Raw genomic sequence first — 20,089 nt, 5'->3', positions numbered from 1 at the left:
GAAATGGCTTTGTGTTATCAAAGTTGGCCTTATTTCTTTTTTTTTTTTTTCTTTTGTGTTATTGTGTTGTTAAGTGTTAACACTATTAACAATATTAAGTGTTTCATTCAGTTTTAAAATCTTTCATGGAAGCAAATTTGGACTTAGGTTTAATTTTGGACACGTTTCCTCTGGCATGTGTTTACATGGTTGTGCTTTTAAAAATAAGATTGCAGTATATACTGGGGAAAGATTTGCTATATTAAAAAGAGAGAGATTCTACAATATGCCGTAATATTACAGCATTTTCTTCACCAGATATATTAAAAGGGAAAAAAGACTGTTTTATTTGAAAAAAAAAAAAAAAAAAAAAATATATATATATATATATATATATATATATATATATATATATATATATATATATATATATATATATATATATATATAAATATATATATTCATTCATTCATTTTCTTGTCGGCTTAGTCCCTTTATTAATCCGGGGTCACCACAGCGGAATTAAGTTTTTACGCAGCGGATGCCCTTCCAGCTGCAACCCATCTCTGGGAAACATCCACACACACACTCATACACTACAGAAAATTTAGCCTACCCAATTCACCTGTGCCACATGTCTTTGGACTGTGGGAGAAACCGGAGCACCCGGAGGAAACCCACGCAAAGGCAGGGAGAACATGCAAACTCCACACAGAAACGTCAACTGAGCCGAGGTTCGAACCAGCGACCCAGCAACCTTCTTGCTGTGAGGCGACAGCACTACCTACTGCGCCACTGCCTCACCCCATATATATATATTGTAGTGTAGGTCTACAAAGAAAATAAAAACAATAAAATAAAGTCAAATATAGATTTCAAAATATATTATCAATCTGACCAAAATCATAGGAATATTAGGAAAAGGTTATATTTTACTTTTTTTGTCATGGAAATTTTATACTTGCAAATAGCATTTTACATCTTACAACAAGCCACAAAACAATCCCCAAATACAACAATCAGCATCTGAAAAATATTAATAAAAAAAAATAATACTATTAATAAATAAAATAAATACAAATACAGAAAAAAACATACATGTCTATCTTCACTCAATGCACATTTAAGATTAATAGGTCATTAAAGAATGTATTAAATTGTTGCCACTTTTCAAAAAAAAAAAAAAAAAAAAAAAAAAACGGTTCTCCCCTACCGCTGAAATTGTATTTCATGTTAAGTTAATTTAATTTTAAGTTTTAAAAACAAGACCAAATCTTTAAGCCACAATGATATAGAGGGGGGTAGTGGGGAGGTCCAAGACAAAAGTATTCTGCGACTATAGTGAGAGGAGATGCAAAAGCCACAATGTCGGCATAAAGATTATTTTCAATTTATATTCAATTTCTTTCTGTAAATATATTCAATCAGAATTTTCAATTAGTAATATGCATTGCTGAGAACTTAATTTGAACAATTTTAAATGTTTTTTTTCCTCCATCTTTAAATTTTCTAAAACCTCAGATTTCAAATTTCAAATAGTTTTATCTCTGTCAAAAATGATCCTATCCTAACACAATTATGTCTGTGAAAAACTTATTTACTTTCAGCTTTCAGATGATGTGTACATCTTAATTTCCAAAAAAAAAAAAAAATAAAAAATAAAAAAAAAACCTTATGACTGGTTTTGTGGTCACATTTTACTAATGAATCAAATATATGTTTCAATTCAGTTTATGTTTTGTGTCACAGCAGCTTAACATTAAAGTTATAGTAAAGTCCAGATTTCAGAGCAGAAGTTCAGTTTAGTGTGGTTTAAATTTCAATGCTATTAAAAGTATTTGATTTGTAATTATTTTAGGAATGTAAATACATTTCTGAGAGTAAATGTATTTAAAGTATTTTACACTATTGTCATGTTGAATAATGTTACAGTGTTATACTGAAAAACAAAACAGTAATGTACATACATTTGCAGTAAATCTTAATTCTTTTAGAAGTAGATGATTTTAGATTTTTTTTAGAGTAACCCATCAAGCTTTTATTTTTTTACAACCAATGGCTGAGGATGAGTTCTGGAAACTATTATGCAGTTTGGCACATCCTTACTTTTAACTTCAGAGAATGGCATAGGATTTGGAAACTAACTGCTAATGTAAAGAGCTACATTAGCAGCGACTGAGATTCTCCTGTGATCTTTTGGTGATTGTGCAATCTCTCTGCTCTGATCCGGGATCAACAAGTCCAGGGAAACACAGGGAATGCATTGATATGCAGCAGATGTCGGCTTCTCCATTATATCTGATCACAAAGAGCAATCAGAAGGGAGACTGCGGCTTGATGAGAACTCCTCTGCCACACTCCAACCCTCCACGCCATGACATCATTCACCTCTGCTGCCCACTGAGATTGCTTTCAGGTACTGCTATATATAGTCTCAGAAGAGACCAGAAATACTTTTTGAAGAGAACATATTTCTCAGTGTCAAAGAGGCCAAAAAGGCACAGCGACCTGTAGACATTACAAAATGTAAAATTTAGTTGATAATATAATAATTATGTTTAATTGTGTATTAATATGATTAGCCTACAGTATTATATGATTTTTTACTATAACCACAAACTATAATTGATTTTACTACTGTAATATGTTATATTAAACATATAATAAATAAATAGCTGCAAGTTTGACTGACAAGTGATATGATCATTTAGGCCAGGAGTGGGCAATTCATTTTCGTAACTGGATACTTTAGACACTGGGGTGGTTTTAGAGGCCCTGACTAATACAATATTTATTAAATCATTTGTCTCAGGCAATTAGTTTGCTGTGTTACTGTCTATATTCAACACAAAATGTAAAGCTGCCAGGTTAATTCTTGTCACATGACTTAGGTTGTGCTTGAGTACTTTTGAAAGGTTGAAATTTTTTAAAGAATTCGACTTTGAAATATAACGTACACTTTAATTCTCGAAAGACACGATACGTGAACGTCCCCTTTCATTGACTTGCTGTATCAGACCTGTGCATTGCATGGCTCCATTTGTGGCTAAATTTAATTTAATCAAATAATTTAAAGATGTCTAGTGACCCAGGAGGCATGAAATGCCCAGGTCTGATTTAGGCAACCCAGGCTCATTCTGATTATGTACCCCTGTATACATTTCTTGAGAGAGCAAAATACATTCCAGGAGCTACGTTTTTTTTTTTTTTTTTTTGGAAGCGTTCTTCACTGGACTTGACCTCGTTGTCATGGTCAACTCCACTCTGTGTCTCAAGTCTGCCAACATATATGTCGAGCTACCGGACAAACTGGTAACAGCAGAAAAGCCATCCATACTGAGGTAACCGGTCAGCTGGTAAGCGAGAAAAGGAATGGCATCATACAGCGATTGTTTTAAAGATGAAATGCAGCCATACGTAGCTATGGCTACATAATTTGCAATCTCCAGAAATGTATAAAGGGCTACATTTCAGTATGAGACTGTTAGATTTAGGTTATAGATTTTTCATCCAAACAAAAGGAAAGCATGTTGATGCAAAGAGGAAAGACATTCTAACTGTAAAAAATAAATAAATAAATAAATAAAATAAATAACTAAAAAATCTGTTTTATTTACTTTACAAAGGAATAAGGTTTTATTATCGTGGGTATTTGCAAATGACGAAGACCTTTACAGTTTTAACGCTAGGACACACAATGCTGATGGTCAGCCATTGGGCAGTGATTTGTTGCCGTTGACAATTGGTGAAGAACAGCACTTCGATTGGCTCAATGCGAGAACAAAAACTATCTAGGGTAGGATTTCATTTTAAATTTTGTAATTACGATTCTTCTTATTAAATATACCTTCCAATTCTAATACATTTTTGGAGAAAAAAAGCTAATATTTTAAGAAATATGTTTTTTACCTTTTATTCTTGCTACATTTAGGCTATAACTGGTTAGACTGTAACTGTTAACGTTGACATGTCAGCAAATAACAAAACAAAGAACACTTTAATTAAGGAATGCAAGAGGCAATTACAAAAACTAGAACATGTCATCCTGGAGCTGCTTAAACTTCTTGATTTATGATCACTGTTTGACTATATCACAACTGGTTGTCAGTTTATCTGGAATTGTGCACCTCGATTTGAGCGTAACTATCTTTTCCAAAGTTTTGTACCGGAGTGTTGTGCTTTTGGTGTGACCAGCATTTTGGTCCACACAAGAGCAGATGCATTCAAAGCGAGATTACAGTGTTGCATTGTGGAGAAATACCCTCGTGTCCATTTTGGCAAGATCTTTGTGAAATGTGCTTGCACATTATTCAAGAATTATTTGCTTGATCAACTTAACCTTTTTTCAGATAAAATAAAAATAAATAAATGATGAAAAAATACTACTGTAGGCTTTAATCCATAGGCAAGGCAAGGCACGTTTATTTCTACAGCACATTTCATATGCAGTGTCAATTCAAAGTACTTTACATAACCAAGCATAAAAGAGACAAGAAAAAAAAATAATAAAAATGATTAAAAACAGATTGAACAGATTAAAATGTGTTAAAGCAGGTTATAAAAGAATGAAAATGAAAGGAAAGACACAATAGTGTGATTTGTCGGATGCATCAGAGTGCTCAATCAGTAAAGGCACAGCTAAACAGATGTGTTTTCAGTCTTGATTTGAATGTGCCTAATGTTGGAGCACATTTGATCACATCTGATCATTTCTGGAAGCTGATTCCAGCAGAGAGGAGCATAGTAACTTTATGCCGATTCACCCTGTTTTGACTGAACTCTTCTAGTTTATATGATCCTAAGGATCTGAGTGATGTATTAGGTTTGTATTCAGTCAGCTGTATCTGTAAAGTATTGAGGTCCAAGGCCATTTAGTGCAGTGATTTATAGACAAGTAATAATTGAATTTTCAAACTTCGTAAGTGCAATGTTGGACCGTTGGTGGAGCAAGAGAGATTTAATTTGAGAATTTTTTTGTTTTTTGTTAATTTGTTATTTTGTTATTTACTACTGTTAATCTGTGTTCCAGGTTTCACAACTTTTACATTATGGTTCTATGGGCTGCCAATGTCTCAAGTGCAGAAGCAGAACAAGAAAGCAAGCACAAAAAAGAGAACATATAAAGTAGGTGCCAAGAAATCCTCAATGCCAGGCCTCTAATAACATCTAAAATGACAAAACCAGACAAGCAAATCTATAAGCGTAAACTCTCAGCATGTTTGATGCAGCATTTTAAATAGCCCAGCGTGCAGCTGGAGAATATCTTCACCGGCATTATTGTCTTGTCAAATATGCGCTTCAAGGAGCTAGTGATAAAGCTATTAGTCACATAAAGACTGGGTAATACTTGGTGCAATAACTGTTTTTAGATGAATCAATAGTCTTATCTGTCTGTCGATGTCTCATACTCTGACCAATAAAAAAAGCAAGTCGCTCCTTCACAGCAAGCACCACAACGCTAGACACTAATCAATACACCAGGCGATAACAGAATGCTTCCAAAGCCATTTAGCACAGTCTTATCACTCTGCTGAGCGCTCAATCTGTCAAAATATTTTGTGGTGGGGTGGCACAGGGGAACATTTTATGCCCATCAAGGGGAACAACCTTCTGCTCTACAACTCAAAAGATGGCAGTTTTAGGAGTTACTCTTGCAGCAGCGGAGGTGCGTGCCCGCCAGAATATAGTACAGTTATGTTAAAAAGCCACTACAAAGCTATTATGACAATTAGCACTGAGAACAGTCATTTTGGTGTATTGGCTAATGATTCGTTTGAGTGATTATTCAACATTTTAGATCATTTGCATTTTTGCAGTGAAAGAGACACAGTTTTAAAATAAAAACGATGACCAATTGTTCAATGTATGTAAATAAATGCTCATTACTTTACAATGCTGTACTCCTTCATGGTGCTTTTATGTTAGATCTGTTAACAAATCTATTGTGAAATTGACCACCATTAGCCATCACTTCAACAAATAAATCTATCTTAAATGCTCATAATTGTCAGAGTATAGTTTCCAATATATGTCAAATGTTGCATTATCATTATTATTATTATTTTATTACAACAGGTAATCTTCTTCAGTTTTGTTTTACCTGAATCATCACCAGTGGTGTAATGTAACAAATTACAAATACTCAAACTACTGTAATTAAGTAGTTTTTTTTCTGAGCAGTACATTTTTAGTGCAGTATCAGTACTTTTACTCCACGACTTTTCTTCAACTTGCCATCACTACTTTATTTTTTCTTGTTGATGGGCATTAGAAAAATAAGTCCTGTGATTCCCGTTTAATCAAATCACACATAGAAGGTAAATCACATCCTAATGAGCTACCTCAAAACATGGGTGATTTATAATAGCAACACACTGTTTGGAAGGATTAAAGGTAACCAAAAAGGATGTCCAAAATCTTTACATATATTGGCCACAAGACTGTTTAGATGCATCTCACTGATAAGAAGATGATGGATGTTAAGTGTATGATGACCGAAATGGCCTTAAACACTCAGCAGGCACGAGATGTCAACATGACAACAGATTGACGTTGCACCCCAACGTCGTGGGGACGTTCCATTTTGTTTGGAAATGTAAATAGTGTTGATGTCAGAAAGTAGGGTAGGGAAGTAATGTCCAACATCCAAACTAAATTCAACATTTAATGATGTTACAGTTTGACGCTGTGTGGACATTACCATGATGACGTCTATCAGATGTTGGATTTTGGTTGCCATACCTGATGAATAAATGTCAACATTTGAAGTCAATATGATGCTGGTTTAAGATTTTGGCTTGACACTGGACTTTGGTTACTTTCTAACACAGCCTAAAATCAACCAAATATCAACATCATTTGACGCCGTTTTTGGACATCAAAATAATATTGTTCTTAGACTAGGCATGGGACTTTTCCAAAGTTTACCACAGTTTGAAAAAGTCAAGATATTAAAACCGCAAAAAATATTTTCTTATACCATTTCTATGGTATATGTAAAGTTTTTTTAAGTGTTTTTTATGTGTTGTAAGGAAATCTGTAATTTTGAAGCTAGTGATAGTAGAATTGCAATTACATTTAATTTTAATTAAGTAGCCTGAGATGTTTACTGTTCCAAAATATTAGAAACATCTTCTAAAATGTAATATAATGTGTTAAATCGGGAAAAAGTTGTTTTTTCTAAGATATTTAAAAAGAAATAATTTTACAGCAGTAAACACGAAACTGTGATATTTTTATTCAAGGTTATCATACCGTCAGAAACTTATACTGGCCCATGACGCTGGCTAGACATTGAATTTTGGTTACCTGACGTCAGGACCTAAATCTAAACTAATATTAACGTCTTATGACGTTGTGTGTTTGCTGGGCAATAACTTAATGCACTACAGAATGTTACGTCTACACACATCCACAAATTACATGAAAAATTTTCAGCTTTTTCCAGTGTAATAATCACTACTCACTACTCTTGAGTACTTTTGAAAGGGTTACGTTTTACTCATACTTTGAGTAATATTTACAACAGAGACTTTTACTCGCTCTACATTTTTAGACAAATAATGGTATTTTTACTCAAGTATGATTTTTCAGTACTCTCTCCACCACTGTTTATCACAAAAGACCAGCTTAGAAAAGAAAATACAGTATGAGAAATCCACTATAAACCCTGACAGTCTTTAATATTTTAAAAATAAAAAAGAATAACAAGTAAGCAAACTAAGAGCGTTCAGCCAAATTCTGAACACAATAAAATACCATCCGCTCATGTGACAACAAAGCAAACCTGGGAGGATATAAAATCAGGAAAGGCTTTCACACAATTCAACACCTCAGCCACAGCCAAACCTGGATAAATAAGCCTGAAGAGCTGCGGAATAATAAGTAGCCAACACAACAGAGTACAGGTGAATCCCACGAGAGCCGCTTCTACAGAATCCACTCCTTTTAACAAACTAAAGCTACGCAAGGCAGGGTGAAAAAAAATCAAATCAATGTCCTTGAAGATGTTTTCTTTTCTCCCGAGAGCCATCTTGAAAGAGCGGCTCTACACGCGCTCTCTATTTCAATCCTACTAGCCCTGTTTTCGTAACTCTCTGTTTTTTCCCCATTTATTTTTTTTTCCCCTTTTGCATCTCCTCCTCACTTTCAGGCAGTGACTCATCTGTCAGGGGAAGAGGTAGGGAAAAGATGGTGTAGACCCAGCTGGGGCCCATCCTACGGGGGGTCTTCTCTCTATATGCCTGGCCCTCTTTGCAATAACAGCATCCATCTCCATTTTCCAGCAAGCTGACCGGTATGAGGGCACTCTCAGAGCAATTAAAATTCCCCAGGTTTTCACTCTTGCCACATGCTTAACTGTACTGTGCGAACGCACCATATGCTTCAAGATGGGCGATAGTGCAATTTGGAGCCTGATGGCCATCGAGATCCCCACAGAACAAAGAGGTAGAACAGCTGGCTGCCTCGCCATGGTTGGATAGCGGCGAGTCAACCTGTTCAATCATATGCCACTCTTGTTTACTGCACCTTATCGTCTTTGGTTTGTTTGCTTTATGCGGAGTAAACCCCGTAGGTAAGAGTGATGGGAATTTCAACCTACTGCTCAAACAAGCTTACGGTGTCGATACGAGGCTATTTTTCAAATCCTGCACTGGTGATGCAGGAAAATTACCTCTCCGTGAGATACCACCTCAAAGTAAAGGAATTCATTAGTTGCTGCTGGGTTTTTATAGAGCCAAACATGAGCCTGAAGCATAATAACAGAACTATTAGCCCGCCACAATCTATTATCTTTAATCTGAAACCACCTACTGGCTAAATCCTAAATGATGGTCGGTATTCCCTGCCCCAGAGGACCATGCTGAGTTTTCAACTGCAGTAATTTCTCTCTACAGAATGCCATGGGATCAAATCCCCCCGCTGGCAGTCATTCAGAGGAAGTGACGGCACTGGATAGCCTGTAAACGACTTCAGCGTGGCTCATGTATCATGACCCGAGTGAGGTCAACAGAACTCTACTCTAGGTGTCAGCCCCACAGAAGGGATAAAGTTAACATTGCAGGTGATAAAGCTCCTGTGTGTTAACCTCTGGAGGGTTAATTCAGAATGCATGGGCCTCTTTGGTGTGAAGAAATTTGTTTGTGTCTAAAAGTTCAAGATATGCCAGCTCTTCCAAGGTGTTTAAGGAGGCTTTCAGATGAGACCCAGGTCAAAGGGCGACAAGTTGGCAAACTTTCACATAGATCAGGCACTGAGAAGCTAATTATTGACAAGCTCAACCCTAAATAAGTACTGGGCCCAAGAGAAAGTTAAATCTACGACTCTTTTATCATCGCAGCAGGCTTATGGAATTTACTAAACAGTTACTCAATGAAAAAAGTCTATCAAAATGCACAAAAGACATTTTTTGGGACAATCTCAATTATAATACTGAACAAACTGTGAGTGAACTTATTTTGATTGACTTATATTTACTGAAAATCACAGCTGGATTTGCAGGATCCTATTGTTTCAATCTATAATAGCCCCTAGTGAAATTGATACAATTGTAAAGCCATGCAGATGTATTTATAGACCTATCCATACAAATCATAGAACAAAATAATAAAAAAGGGAATTGGGTCATATGCTTCAATTAAAGACATAGGCGATGATGGTGGATAAGAGCATTTTTCAGTCATTACACCATACAATTAGAGCCTGTTTGTGAAAATGGCCACAATGACTTCCTGAACAAAAAAGTGCATTCACTCAAAAATATTATTTGGCCTTGAAAAGTCAACCATTTTAGCCATTGGATATATCAGATGAATAAAACCTTCCAAAACTAAACCACATTTTTACATTTCATTCAATCATAGAGATCTTCAGAACAGTTTTACCTCTAGAATAGTTTTTTTTTTTTTCACAGCAGAGCCAATATAAACTTACATCAGCAACCAGAACAAAGGCAAATCTCTGATTTCAGAATTTCCCTCAAAACACTAAGACTAAAATAAATTGATCTTTAAACCCACCAACAAGAAGACTTCCTTACAGACTAGGAAGGTTCACAGTAAAGTCTGAGGTTCATTAGCTGATTATTAATGAAGCACTCCATTATGTCAAGCCCTCGTTCTGCCAGCATTCAATGCAAAACAGACCTAACCAGGGGGAAGTCACCAGAGCCAAGCCTATCTGCCAACTGTTTCTGTCCAACTACCTCTGCATCCAAATGAGAACAAATGATTACAACATCTGCAGGAAGCCTGCCCTTCGACTAAGACAAAAAAAGTAGTCGCACTCACCTCCCCGGATTGTGGCAGTGTCAGCTTAGGAATTTTGCCCTTGGTCCCAGTCGTGCTGCTTTTGGTATCCAACAGACCTCCAAATGGCACAGTATTGTACCCCTCCACCAGCTCTACAGGGGGTTTAAGCTCTGGGGAATCATTGGGGACCTGGTCCTGGCCGTCCATTGGCCTGACATAGGCAGTGGGTTTCTGCTGCACAGCGCTGCTGGGCTTGCAATGGAGGCCTTGTGGAAAAGTTGGCGTCGAGAGGCCGCTGGGAAGCAGAGATGTAGAGGCCAGTGGTGAGCTTGAGCCATGGGAACATGAGTCCTGTTCAGCGGGAGACTTTCCGAGGCCAAGCTCGGCTGTAGCTGGACCTTTGCCAGCTTGTGCCTGCTTCCTGCTGGAGTGTGACGAAGTTGTAGGTCCATTAGGATTGGGACTTGAGTCCTCTTGGTCCTGATCATGTCTATTAGAGGTCTGCTCATGACTGGAGTGTTTCCCTCGACTAGCCGCTTGCGTGGTCTGGACACCACTTGAACGGTGACCCCCTTGGGACCAGTCTGAAGAGCGTGACTTTTTGCTTTGATGTCCATGCATGACGCTTGAACCTGGTATGGTGTTAGCAGGGGGTGGGGGCATAGAGGTGCTGTGGCTTCCAGGTTGGGATAGAGCTGGTCGGCTTCGCTGAGCCTCAGGGAAAAAGCCTGGCTGGTCAGGTTTCTCCACTGGAGTCTGGGGAACAGAGTTCTTAGGAATACCCACAAGGTGACTCTGGTTAGAATGACTGGTCAGGAGCTCCTTCATTTCATCATAATTTCCAAGTGTGTTTTGTACCCGATTAGCCAGGGCATCCCCTTTATTAGTCTGAAAGAAAAAACAAAAAACAAAAAGACAAATATGAAACATCTGTAAAAAAAAAAAAAAAAAAGCAACATTTCAGACCCGTTTTAGAAACAGTTACCTTCAAAATAATTTAAAAAAAATGATAAAGTTGATCCATGTGCTACATTTCCAATTTCAATGAAATAGAAATAGAAATAGGAATAGATCAACATGTAAGGTGTAATACAAGGTGTAATACAATGTAAACCACTGGCTCTCAAACTGGTCTCATAACCAAATCAATGTATTTTACTTGAAAGCTGCAGCAGAAGCTTATATTATCAATCAATTATTTCAAGTTGTTATTCACATAAAAAATAAATAATAATAATAATAATAATAATAATAATAATAATAATAATAATAATAATAATAATAATAATAATATTAAGCTAGCCATTAAGTTTTTTTATGGTGGTCATTTTAACGTTTTATATTATTATTAGTGGTATGATTCTTTTTTTTAAATACATTGCAGATGCATAAATGAAGCTGTTATTAAAAGTATGTAAAAAAATCTAATTAACACGTTGTTAACTTAAAATTGTAAGTTATGTGGACATGTTTGAGCTCAGAGTAGAATTTACTCATAAAAAATGATTTAACTGCATGTTTGGAACTGTTTGTTCAATAAAAGTAAAATAAAAATCAGTTGAGGAGACTTTAAATTTAGATTTTTCCATTTGAGAATTTACCATTGTAAAAACAAGATAATTAAAGATACTTTGAGTTTGTTAAGCTTCAGTTGTTGAAGTTGTGCCAAATTATTCTATAGGGTAAGTGATTTAAACCAGTCAACTTAAAAAAAGTAATAATAATTTGGCACAACTTTAACCACTGGAGCTTAATGAACTCAAAATTGATTTGCAGTAGGGATGTGCATATCGATACTCAAAAGCTTTTCATTTGGTATCGATATTTTTTATTTTTATTTTTTATTTTTTTATATTTTAACTGTATTTTATTCATTTCTGCATATGTATACAGGATTATTTTCCTTGAAAAAAATTAAACGGGGGTTTAATAATTCTGATATACAATTGTGGATATTTTTGTCTTCTGGTGAAAGTCTTATTTGTTTTATTTCAGCTAGTAAACAGCAGAGTAAACATTTTTAAACACCATTTTAAGGACAATATTATTAGCCCCTTTAAGCTATATATTTTTGATAGTCTACAGAACAAACCATCGTTATACAATATCTTGCCTAATTACCGTAACCTGCCTAGTTTAAGTAATTAACCTAGGTAAGCCTTTAAATGTCACTTTAAGCTGAATAGAAGTGTCTTGAAAAATATCTAGTCAAATAGTATTTACTTTCATCATGGCAAAGATAAAATAAATTAGTTGTCAGGAATTATATGCTTATTATTATGCTTAGAAATGTGCTGAATCTTCTCTCTGTTAAACAGAAATTGGGGAAAGAAATAAACAGGGGGGCTAATAATTCTGACTTAAACTGAATATGTGTGTGTGTGTGTGTGTGTGTGTGTGTGTGTGTTTGTGTGTGCGTGTGTGTGTGTGTGTGTAATGATCTTTTTTTTTAATTAACATTATTTTGAAAAATAACATTAACATTTCAAATAACAAGTGGTATCAGTACCGTAAAAATAAAAAAAAAAGTATCTGTAACGTATCGCATTCATAAACTGTGGTATTGCGCATCCTTAATTTGCAGCCAGTTGCTTTTAACTCAACTTTTTAATGATTACAGTGCATGAAGTATTTAATAAAAACAGCATATTGGTGTGGAATTACTTTGTTTAAAGGAGAGTGAATAATCAAATACAATTAACTGGGCGATCAACATCAACTGTATTAAAAAGTCCAGTTGACTGGAATATTGTATACTAAATTGGTTAAAAAATATATTAAAAAAAAGGATAAAGGTAAATAGCACAAGACATCAGGAACTCCATAACACCAAAAATAACACACCGAGTACATCAGGTTTGTAAGTATGAGTAATCTAATGTCTTCAAAGAACCTGTTTTAGTCTGGACAGCTCTAAAGACTGCTTCTGTCAGTATAAAGAACTTGAACATCTATCATACGCTTTAACTGACTAGACCATTAACATAGTTTTGATATGCATGCCAACACTACATTTGATGTTAGTCAATATTTATGAAACCCAACAACGTGTGATCACAGAAATGGCGAGAGACTGTATTTAGAATCAGTTCAGAATCATTCAGAATGTTTGTATGCCATATTTTACCATGTCTCAGTACAGATCTGAATAAAATAATGTCAGCAAACGACTCCTGAATTTAGGGCAGGCATAAAGATGCAGTATTCTCCTTTCCAGATACTTCAGTTTGCTTCGTCCCACAACAAGAGGCCTTTTTATAATAACCGTTGTCTTTTAGGCCGTGTAGCACATCATTAGCTGCACAGCATTCTACAGAACAGAAGCACGCTGCCCTTCCCCCACTGATTATCTGCATAATAAACAACATCCAGGCCTTTATTCTAGTATTCATCTTTACCTTTATTCAAAGGCTCCTACTGTATGTATCAGCATCCTAAATTTAAAGCATCTCAATGCAGAGGCACTCCAACAATTAATTTTAAAAAAAGCATGTGTGTCTGTGCTTCTCTTACTCTGATACAATTAAAGGCTACGTTAATCCCAGAAAGCAAAAGAAGGGAGATAAATCTATTAGCATTCTCCATTCCTCTCACATGTAATTGCTACATTAATAACAGTGCAGCTCCTCTAAAATGCAAATGCGTCTGTTATGGCTCTCAACAACATAAACAGTCAATAAACAAGTAATGTTAAATGATGCACGACCAGCATAGCACATGCAAGGCTATTATAGCAGTGATGAAATTTTGCACTGGATGGTTAACATGTGACCCTTACACACAATAGAGGGTCTGATTCTAGACCATCTCAGTCTAACATTAATGCTGACCTCTGACCTGGGAAATCCTGAGCACTAATGCAATCAATCAATCAATCAATCAATCAATCAATCTATCTATCTATCTATCTATCTATCTATCTATCTATCTGTCTGTCTGTCTGTCTGTCTGTCTGTCTGTCTGTCTGTCTGTCTGTCTGTCTGTCTGTCTGTCTGTCTGTCTGTCTGTCTGTCTGTCTGTCTGTCTGTCTGTCTGTCTGTCTGTCTGCCTATCCATCCATCCATCCATCCATCCATCCATCCATCCATCCATCCATCCATCCATCCATCCATCCATCCATCTATCTATCTATCTATCTATCTATCTATCTATCTATCTATCTATCTATCTATCTATCTATCTATCTATCTATCTATCTATCTATCTATCTATCTATATGTCTGTATGTATTTTGTTTGCATTAAATTCACACAAAACAAAGATTTTTGTTAAGTGTTATTTACACTTTTCATTTTATCACTACTCTTTTAAACAACATTTTGTTGGACAAACATTTGTCCAGAACAAGAGGAGTTACCAAACATAGTGATGGCACCAAAGCAAACACAGTAAAACTAACAAAATTTCCACACTGGCTTACATTAACAATAATTATAAAAAAAAATACCAACAAACAATGCATTATGCATAATATTGCATGCCAGGGCAGAAATTGGCAATAACACTTTTTTAAAGAAAAAATAAAAATAAAGAAAATGGCAGCAAATGGTTACACATCCATGCTGTAGTCTGCAACTGTTATTTTGGATGTAGGCAAGTTTAGGCAAGTTTATTTATATAGCACATTTCATACACAATGGTACAGTAATTCAAAGTGTTTTACAAAAGAATAAAAGAAACAAGAAAAAAAAGAATAAAACTGATTAAAAACAGATAAAAACTAATTTAAAAATGTTTCAAAAAGGTTTTAAAGTAATGAAAAACAAAACAGAGATATAATAGCATGATCTGTTGTACATTTTCATGAAAATAAATGTTGTATTGAGCACAGAGATTAAAACAGTTTTCAAAAACACATATTTTGAAAATTATTCTTTGTAAATGAAATGCCAGAATGCACAAAAATTTTCAATGAAAACACTCTATAAACCTAATGTGGTTTGAACAGACAAATAAAAAATGTCATTCATTTAAACACTTCATTTTCCTAGAGATGGGTTGCAGCTGGAAGGGCATCCGCTGCATAAAATGTGCTGGATAAGTTGAAGGTTCATTCCGCTGTGGCAACCCCTTATTATTAAAGGGACTAAACCGAAAAGAAAATGAATGAATGAATGAATGAATGAATGAACACTTCATATATAGTGTCCAATGCAAAACATTTTATTGTGCTTTAAAAAAAATAGTATTCATATGTAATATTAATAATCGTAAGTCCAAGGCACTTATAAATGTGGACAAGATATTAAAAAGCTTTTATTGACATGGCTTAAAACTTTAAAAAGCCAATTTTAAGAAATAGTTGTGTCAATAAATACTTTTAAATATATTTTTCACGTTGTGCCTTGGACTTATTTTTGCTGTTGATGAATGCCTTATCCATTGAGCACTTACACATTAATTAAGCTACCCTAAGCACTTTTTGTTTGATTTTAGATTAAATAATCATCACTTATCACTCATCACTGGTAACACTTTTCGGTAAGGTTCCGATAGTTTGTGCATTTACTAACATGAACAAACCATTAACACTAAATTACAGCATGCATTAATCGTTATTTAATTTAACGTAAAATAAGGTAACATATAATGAAGAAAATCAAGTTGTTTATATCTAGTTCTTGTTAACTCAGAGTACATTACACTTATACTGTAAAAAAATATATATTTTGCTGCTTGTTATTATTAGAAATGGTATTTCAATTTTTTGAGGGACAACTTAATTGTTTTATGGTTAATCCAATTAAATGTGTTGATTTATCTTAATCAATTTGTTTTGGGACAACATAAATGAATTTAGTGGAAGCCTGCATACAGTAACTAATATTAAGTACCACAACTTTGGACTTTATGCATTAGTAAATGTTGAATTATGATTAATAAATACTGTAAAAAGACTGATTTTGTAGAATGTGCAATTTTAATAATATTTCTAACACTTTCTTTTTAGTAATACAATTTTCAAATACACTTTAGATAATTTTTTAACTCATTTGTTTTTGTGTGATAAACAATATTAAAACTATTTTTGGGGCAACGCTTGATCATCAATATAAAAATCAGTGTCCACTGACCTTTAACATACATACTGTATGATGTGAATGCCATTCTCGGGGAACACTCTGAGGGCAATGTGGGCCAGTGTGGCTCTAGTGTTTTTTTTTTAAGTGAAAGATCTAAAAGGGAACACTCTTGAGTGAGAGGAGAGGGTGAAGCTCCCAGACGAGGTGGTTCAGTCAATGTGAGAGAAAAATCCATCTGGGGCGCACACAAAGAGCTGTTGTGTGAGCTGGACTGCTTGACTGAAGTATGAGAATGCTGGAGCGCAGCCAGACACGCATTCAACACGGAAGCTCCAGCTCGGGGGAAGGTGAGAAACAGAGAAATGCTCTCATTTATAGCGTTAATTGCTGACATTTTACATTCAAAGTTTCTTCAAATGATTAATAACGCATTTATGAATGACTAATCGTGTACCTACGCGGACAGTTAAAGTTTTTACTAGCTCATTAATGTGTTCGTCAAAAGATATAAGCACTTTAAAATGTCTAGCAGTTTTTGGATTTACTACTTCAACAAAAAGTATACAAACTATTTTAATGACTTGCTATTTGCATAACCGCATCTGCTGTCTGACAAATAAATAAATAAATAAATAAATAAATAAATAAATAAATTATAGTTCATCATCCAGTTCAACTTATAAGAAAAGATCTTTCAATTATTTTTTAAAGACTGTTGTGAGAATAAGGCCCTGTTTACACTAATTTTAGTTTGAAAAAGCATAAGTTTTACTACGGTTATGCCTTCCATCCACACTACCCTGGAAATTTCCAGCCCTGAAAATTGAGCTTTTTGGAAATGCTGAACAGGCTATTTTGGTTTTAAAATGCTGCTGCTCCATGTTAGTGTGGATTAGGAAAAACGTCTGAAATCGGAAGCGTGGCCGCACATGTCATTCACATCACCCTGGCTACGTTGTTTTACTATCTTGACAATAAAAAGAAAACATGAGTGTTACGTGCCAGCACGTATTGATTATTTATATTTGTATTATGTGTCTCATTATGTTTTTCCTTCTATCACTCCAGTTCACTTCCTTGTTTTTGTCTACTGCTATTCCTGATTGGCTAGTACACCAACACTTGGTACAACCAATCCGACACTGGCTTATGCTGATTGGTTTCTGAGTTACAACTTGGTCCTGGATCCAGCCAATCAGATCACTCTAGTTTGTTATATATATATTTTTTGTCAGCCAGCAATTTAGCAGTCTTAATATAATAATGAAAGGGAAATATTCAGGAAAATACAGCAGGATACAATAGAAACATCAAATACTCCGCAGGGCTCGAAATTGCGACCATTTTGGTCGCATATGCGCCCGAAAATTAATCTATGCGACCTCATAATATATATGGGAGCATTAGTGCGACTGCAGATAATGGTTGTAGTGCGACCTGTTTTGATTTTTTCAAAAACGTGCTGAATCGCTCTTCCCTGCCGCTTTATTGGTCCATATTAGCTGTCATTCACTACTCCGCAGTCAGATGACAGGGAAGGAGCTTTTATGACCACAGGAAATGCAAACGGCTGAAGAGTAAAAACTTAAAGCACACAGGTTTGCAAACCCCACCTAAAGTTGAGGCGCAGATGAAAGCGATCATGATACGTCACGTGGTGAATAATGATCCGCCAGCTGAGATCAATCGAGTACGCGCTTCTTGGAGAAGGTGCCCGAATCTCATGCGTTGCATTCACTGCGTGTTCAGCGCAAATGTCCGCTAAAAGTCAAATCTAATACTGTACATATCATCGCCAAAGAAGCTCGCCTTTACTAAGTTTACACTGAAACTGCGGCTCATAACAAAGACCGGTATTGCGCCGATGGTTAGCGCAAGAATCCTGCTCTGCCTGCTCATAAAATAGGTCGGCTGACTCGCCTGCTTTCCACTAACACAGAAAAATGAAGATCATCTCAGACTGAACCTTTAAATTGACACAAACTGAAACCAAAACTTTTAAAGAGTGATAGAAGTGAGACTTTACTTACTTTCTTTTGTCTATTCTTGTTTGAGGTGTATATTATTTTTTTTTTTTATTTACTGATGACTGCTTTGCAGCTTTCATCATTGAATTGTATGATTTATTATAATCTTTTGTTTGTTTTGTAGCAGAAATATTTTTTATTAAATTGACATGCATATAAAAACAGCAGTACAAAATAAATCTTTCTTATTGCAATGCTTCATTTTTGTTTGATGCAAACTATACAATTATTTTTCATAAAGTAACAGACTTTTTATAGCAGATAACTTCCATTCAAGCACATTCAAGGCAGTATCATAATGAGTAATGGAATTCATTGTTACTATTATTGTCATTTTTTATCATCAATATTCTATGGCCTAATTATTAGACATTCATCTTGGAATTATTGCACACAAATATCAATGTCTTCACAGCATTAGTTAGATAGTTGTTTCTGGTTTTTGTCAGTCTGTTGTTTTAAAATACAATAAATCCCTTAAAAACAATTTGCAGCTGTGCTCATTCATTTTTGGTGGGTGCTCCTAATTTTTTTCTGGTGCTCCTAAAAATTTTTTGGTGCTCCTAAATATTTGAAGTTGGGAGCACCGGTGCTACCAAGTAAAAAAGTTAATTTCGAGCCCTGACTCCGCCAAACAGAGAACTATAATTATTTAAATTCATTTTTGAGGTAAACCAGGTTAATATATAGAATATATTAGATACAATATGAGCCTCATAGTCAATCTGGTTCACACTCCAGTATGGTAGGTGGTGGTAATGCACTTAAAAGTTGGATGCCACCAGCCATAAAACAAAAAGAAGCTTGGCAGACTTTCTTGGCTTGATTTGGTATTAGTTTCTGTGCTGATTGATAGATATATAGTCTAGTTTCAGTTGGTCGTCTTTGGACATTGAAGATTTATTTTTCATATTTTTGGTTTATTAGATTAGATTCGCTTTGGGTTTAATTGTTATTTGCTTTAGCGCCCCCCATAGCCAGTTTTTCTAATTTATGTTTTGTTTTAATTGTTGATTGTAAATATTGTAAATAGCTCACTCACTGCTTTACTAATCACCACCTGTAATAAATCACATTATTTGTCCAGGAGTTCTCATTTGTGGTTGTTACTTTCAGTACAATTCTCTTTGAGTGTTTGTTTGAACCAGATCCTTGATCAAGTGTGAAACCCCACTCCCCTAGATTGCGCAGGGATTGTAACAATGATACAAAGGACCTGCCTATTTTAATTATGATTTTAACTTAACAGACACTAAAAATGTTGAGGCATCATGTAGCTATACAAATATATACAGTTATATACTCTAGAGCAGGGGTCTCAAACTCGCGGCCCGCGGGCCATTTGCGGCCCTCAGTGCAATATTTTGTGGCCCGCGCCGACCACTGTACACTGACAGAATCAGCGGAGCGGGGAGAGAGAGCGCTCCCCGCTCCGCTGATTCTATCCGTACACAGCGGACACTGGCATTCCCCACCTGCCATGTAAACAAAGGGGCGGGGATGCCGGTGACGTCACCACGCACCCCGCCCCTTTGTTAGACGCTGTGACGGGCGGGAAGTGTTAGGAGGGAACTCGCGCCGGCCAGAACCAAGGTAAGGTAAGGTTCCCACCCCTGCCTGCCACTTAGCTACCTATCTGCAGCCTGCCACCTACCTAGCTACAGCCTGCATCTTATATATATTATCGGTAGATACAGACTGGTACAGACTGATGTGACTGGAGTGGGGTGGGGGTGTTTTATTTATACATATATACGCCTTTTTTAGGTGAGGGCAGGCACGTGCACACATAGGGCTCAACCTGTGCAGT

General features: G+C 35.7%; 1 protein-coding gene across 1 annotated transcript in view; it reads right to left on the bottom strand.

Moving 5' to 3' along the window:
- Positions 1-20,089, bottom strand: part of aff2 (AF4/FMR2 family, member 2) — a 408,814-nt gene that overhangs the window by 251,063 nt on the left and 137,662 nt on the right. Inside the window, exon 3 of the mRNA XM_002664383.7 lies at positions 10,269-11,117. Within this exon, the coding sequence (XP_002664429.3) occupies positions 10,269-11,117 (849 nt within the window). The remainder of the gene's footprint in view (positions 1-10,268; positions 11,118-20,089) is intronic.

Source organism: Danio rerio, chromosome 14 (genome assembly GCF_049306965.1).
Source record: "Danio rerio strain Tuebingen ecotype United States chromosome 14, GRCz12tu, whole genome shotgun sequence".
Classification (NCBI taxonomy): domain Eukaryota; kingdom Metazoa; phylum Chordata; class Actinopteri; order Cypriniformes; family Danionidae; genus Danio; species Danio rerio.
This window is presented reverse-complemented; position numbering and strand designations above follow the sequence as displayed.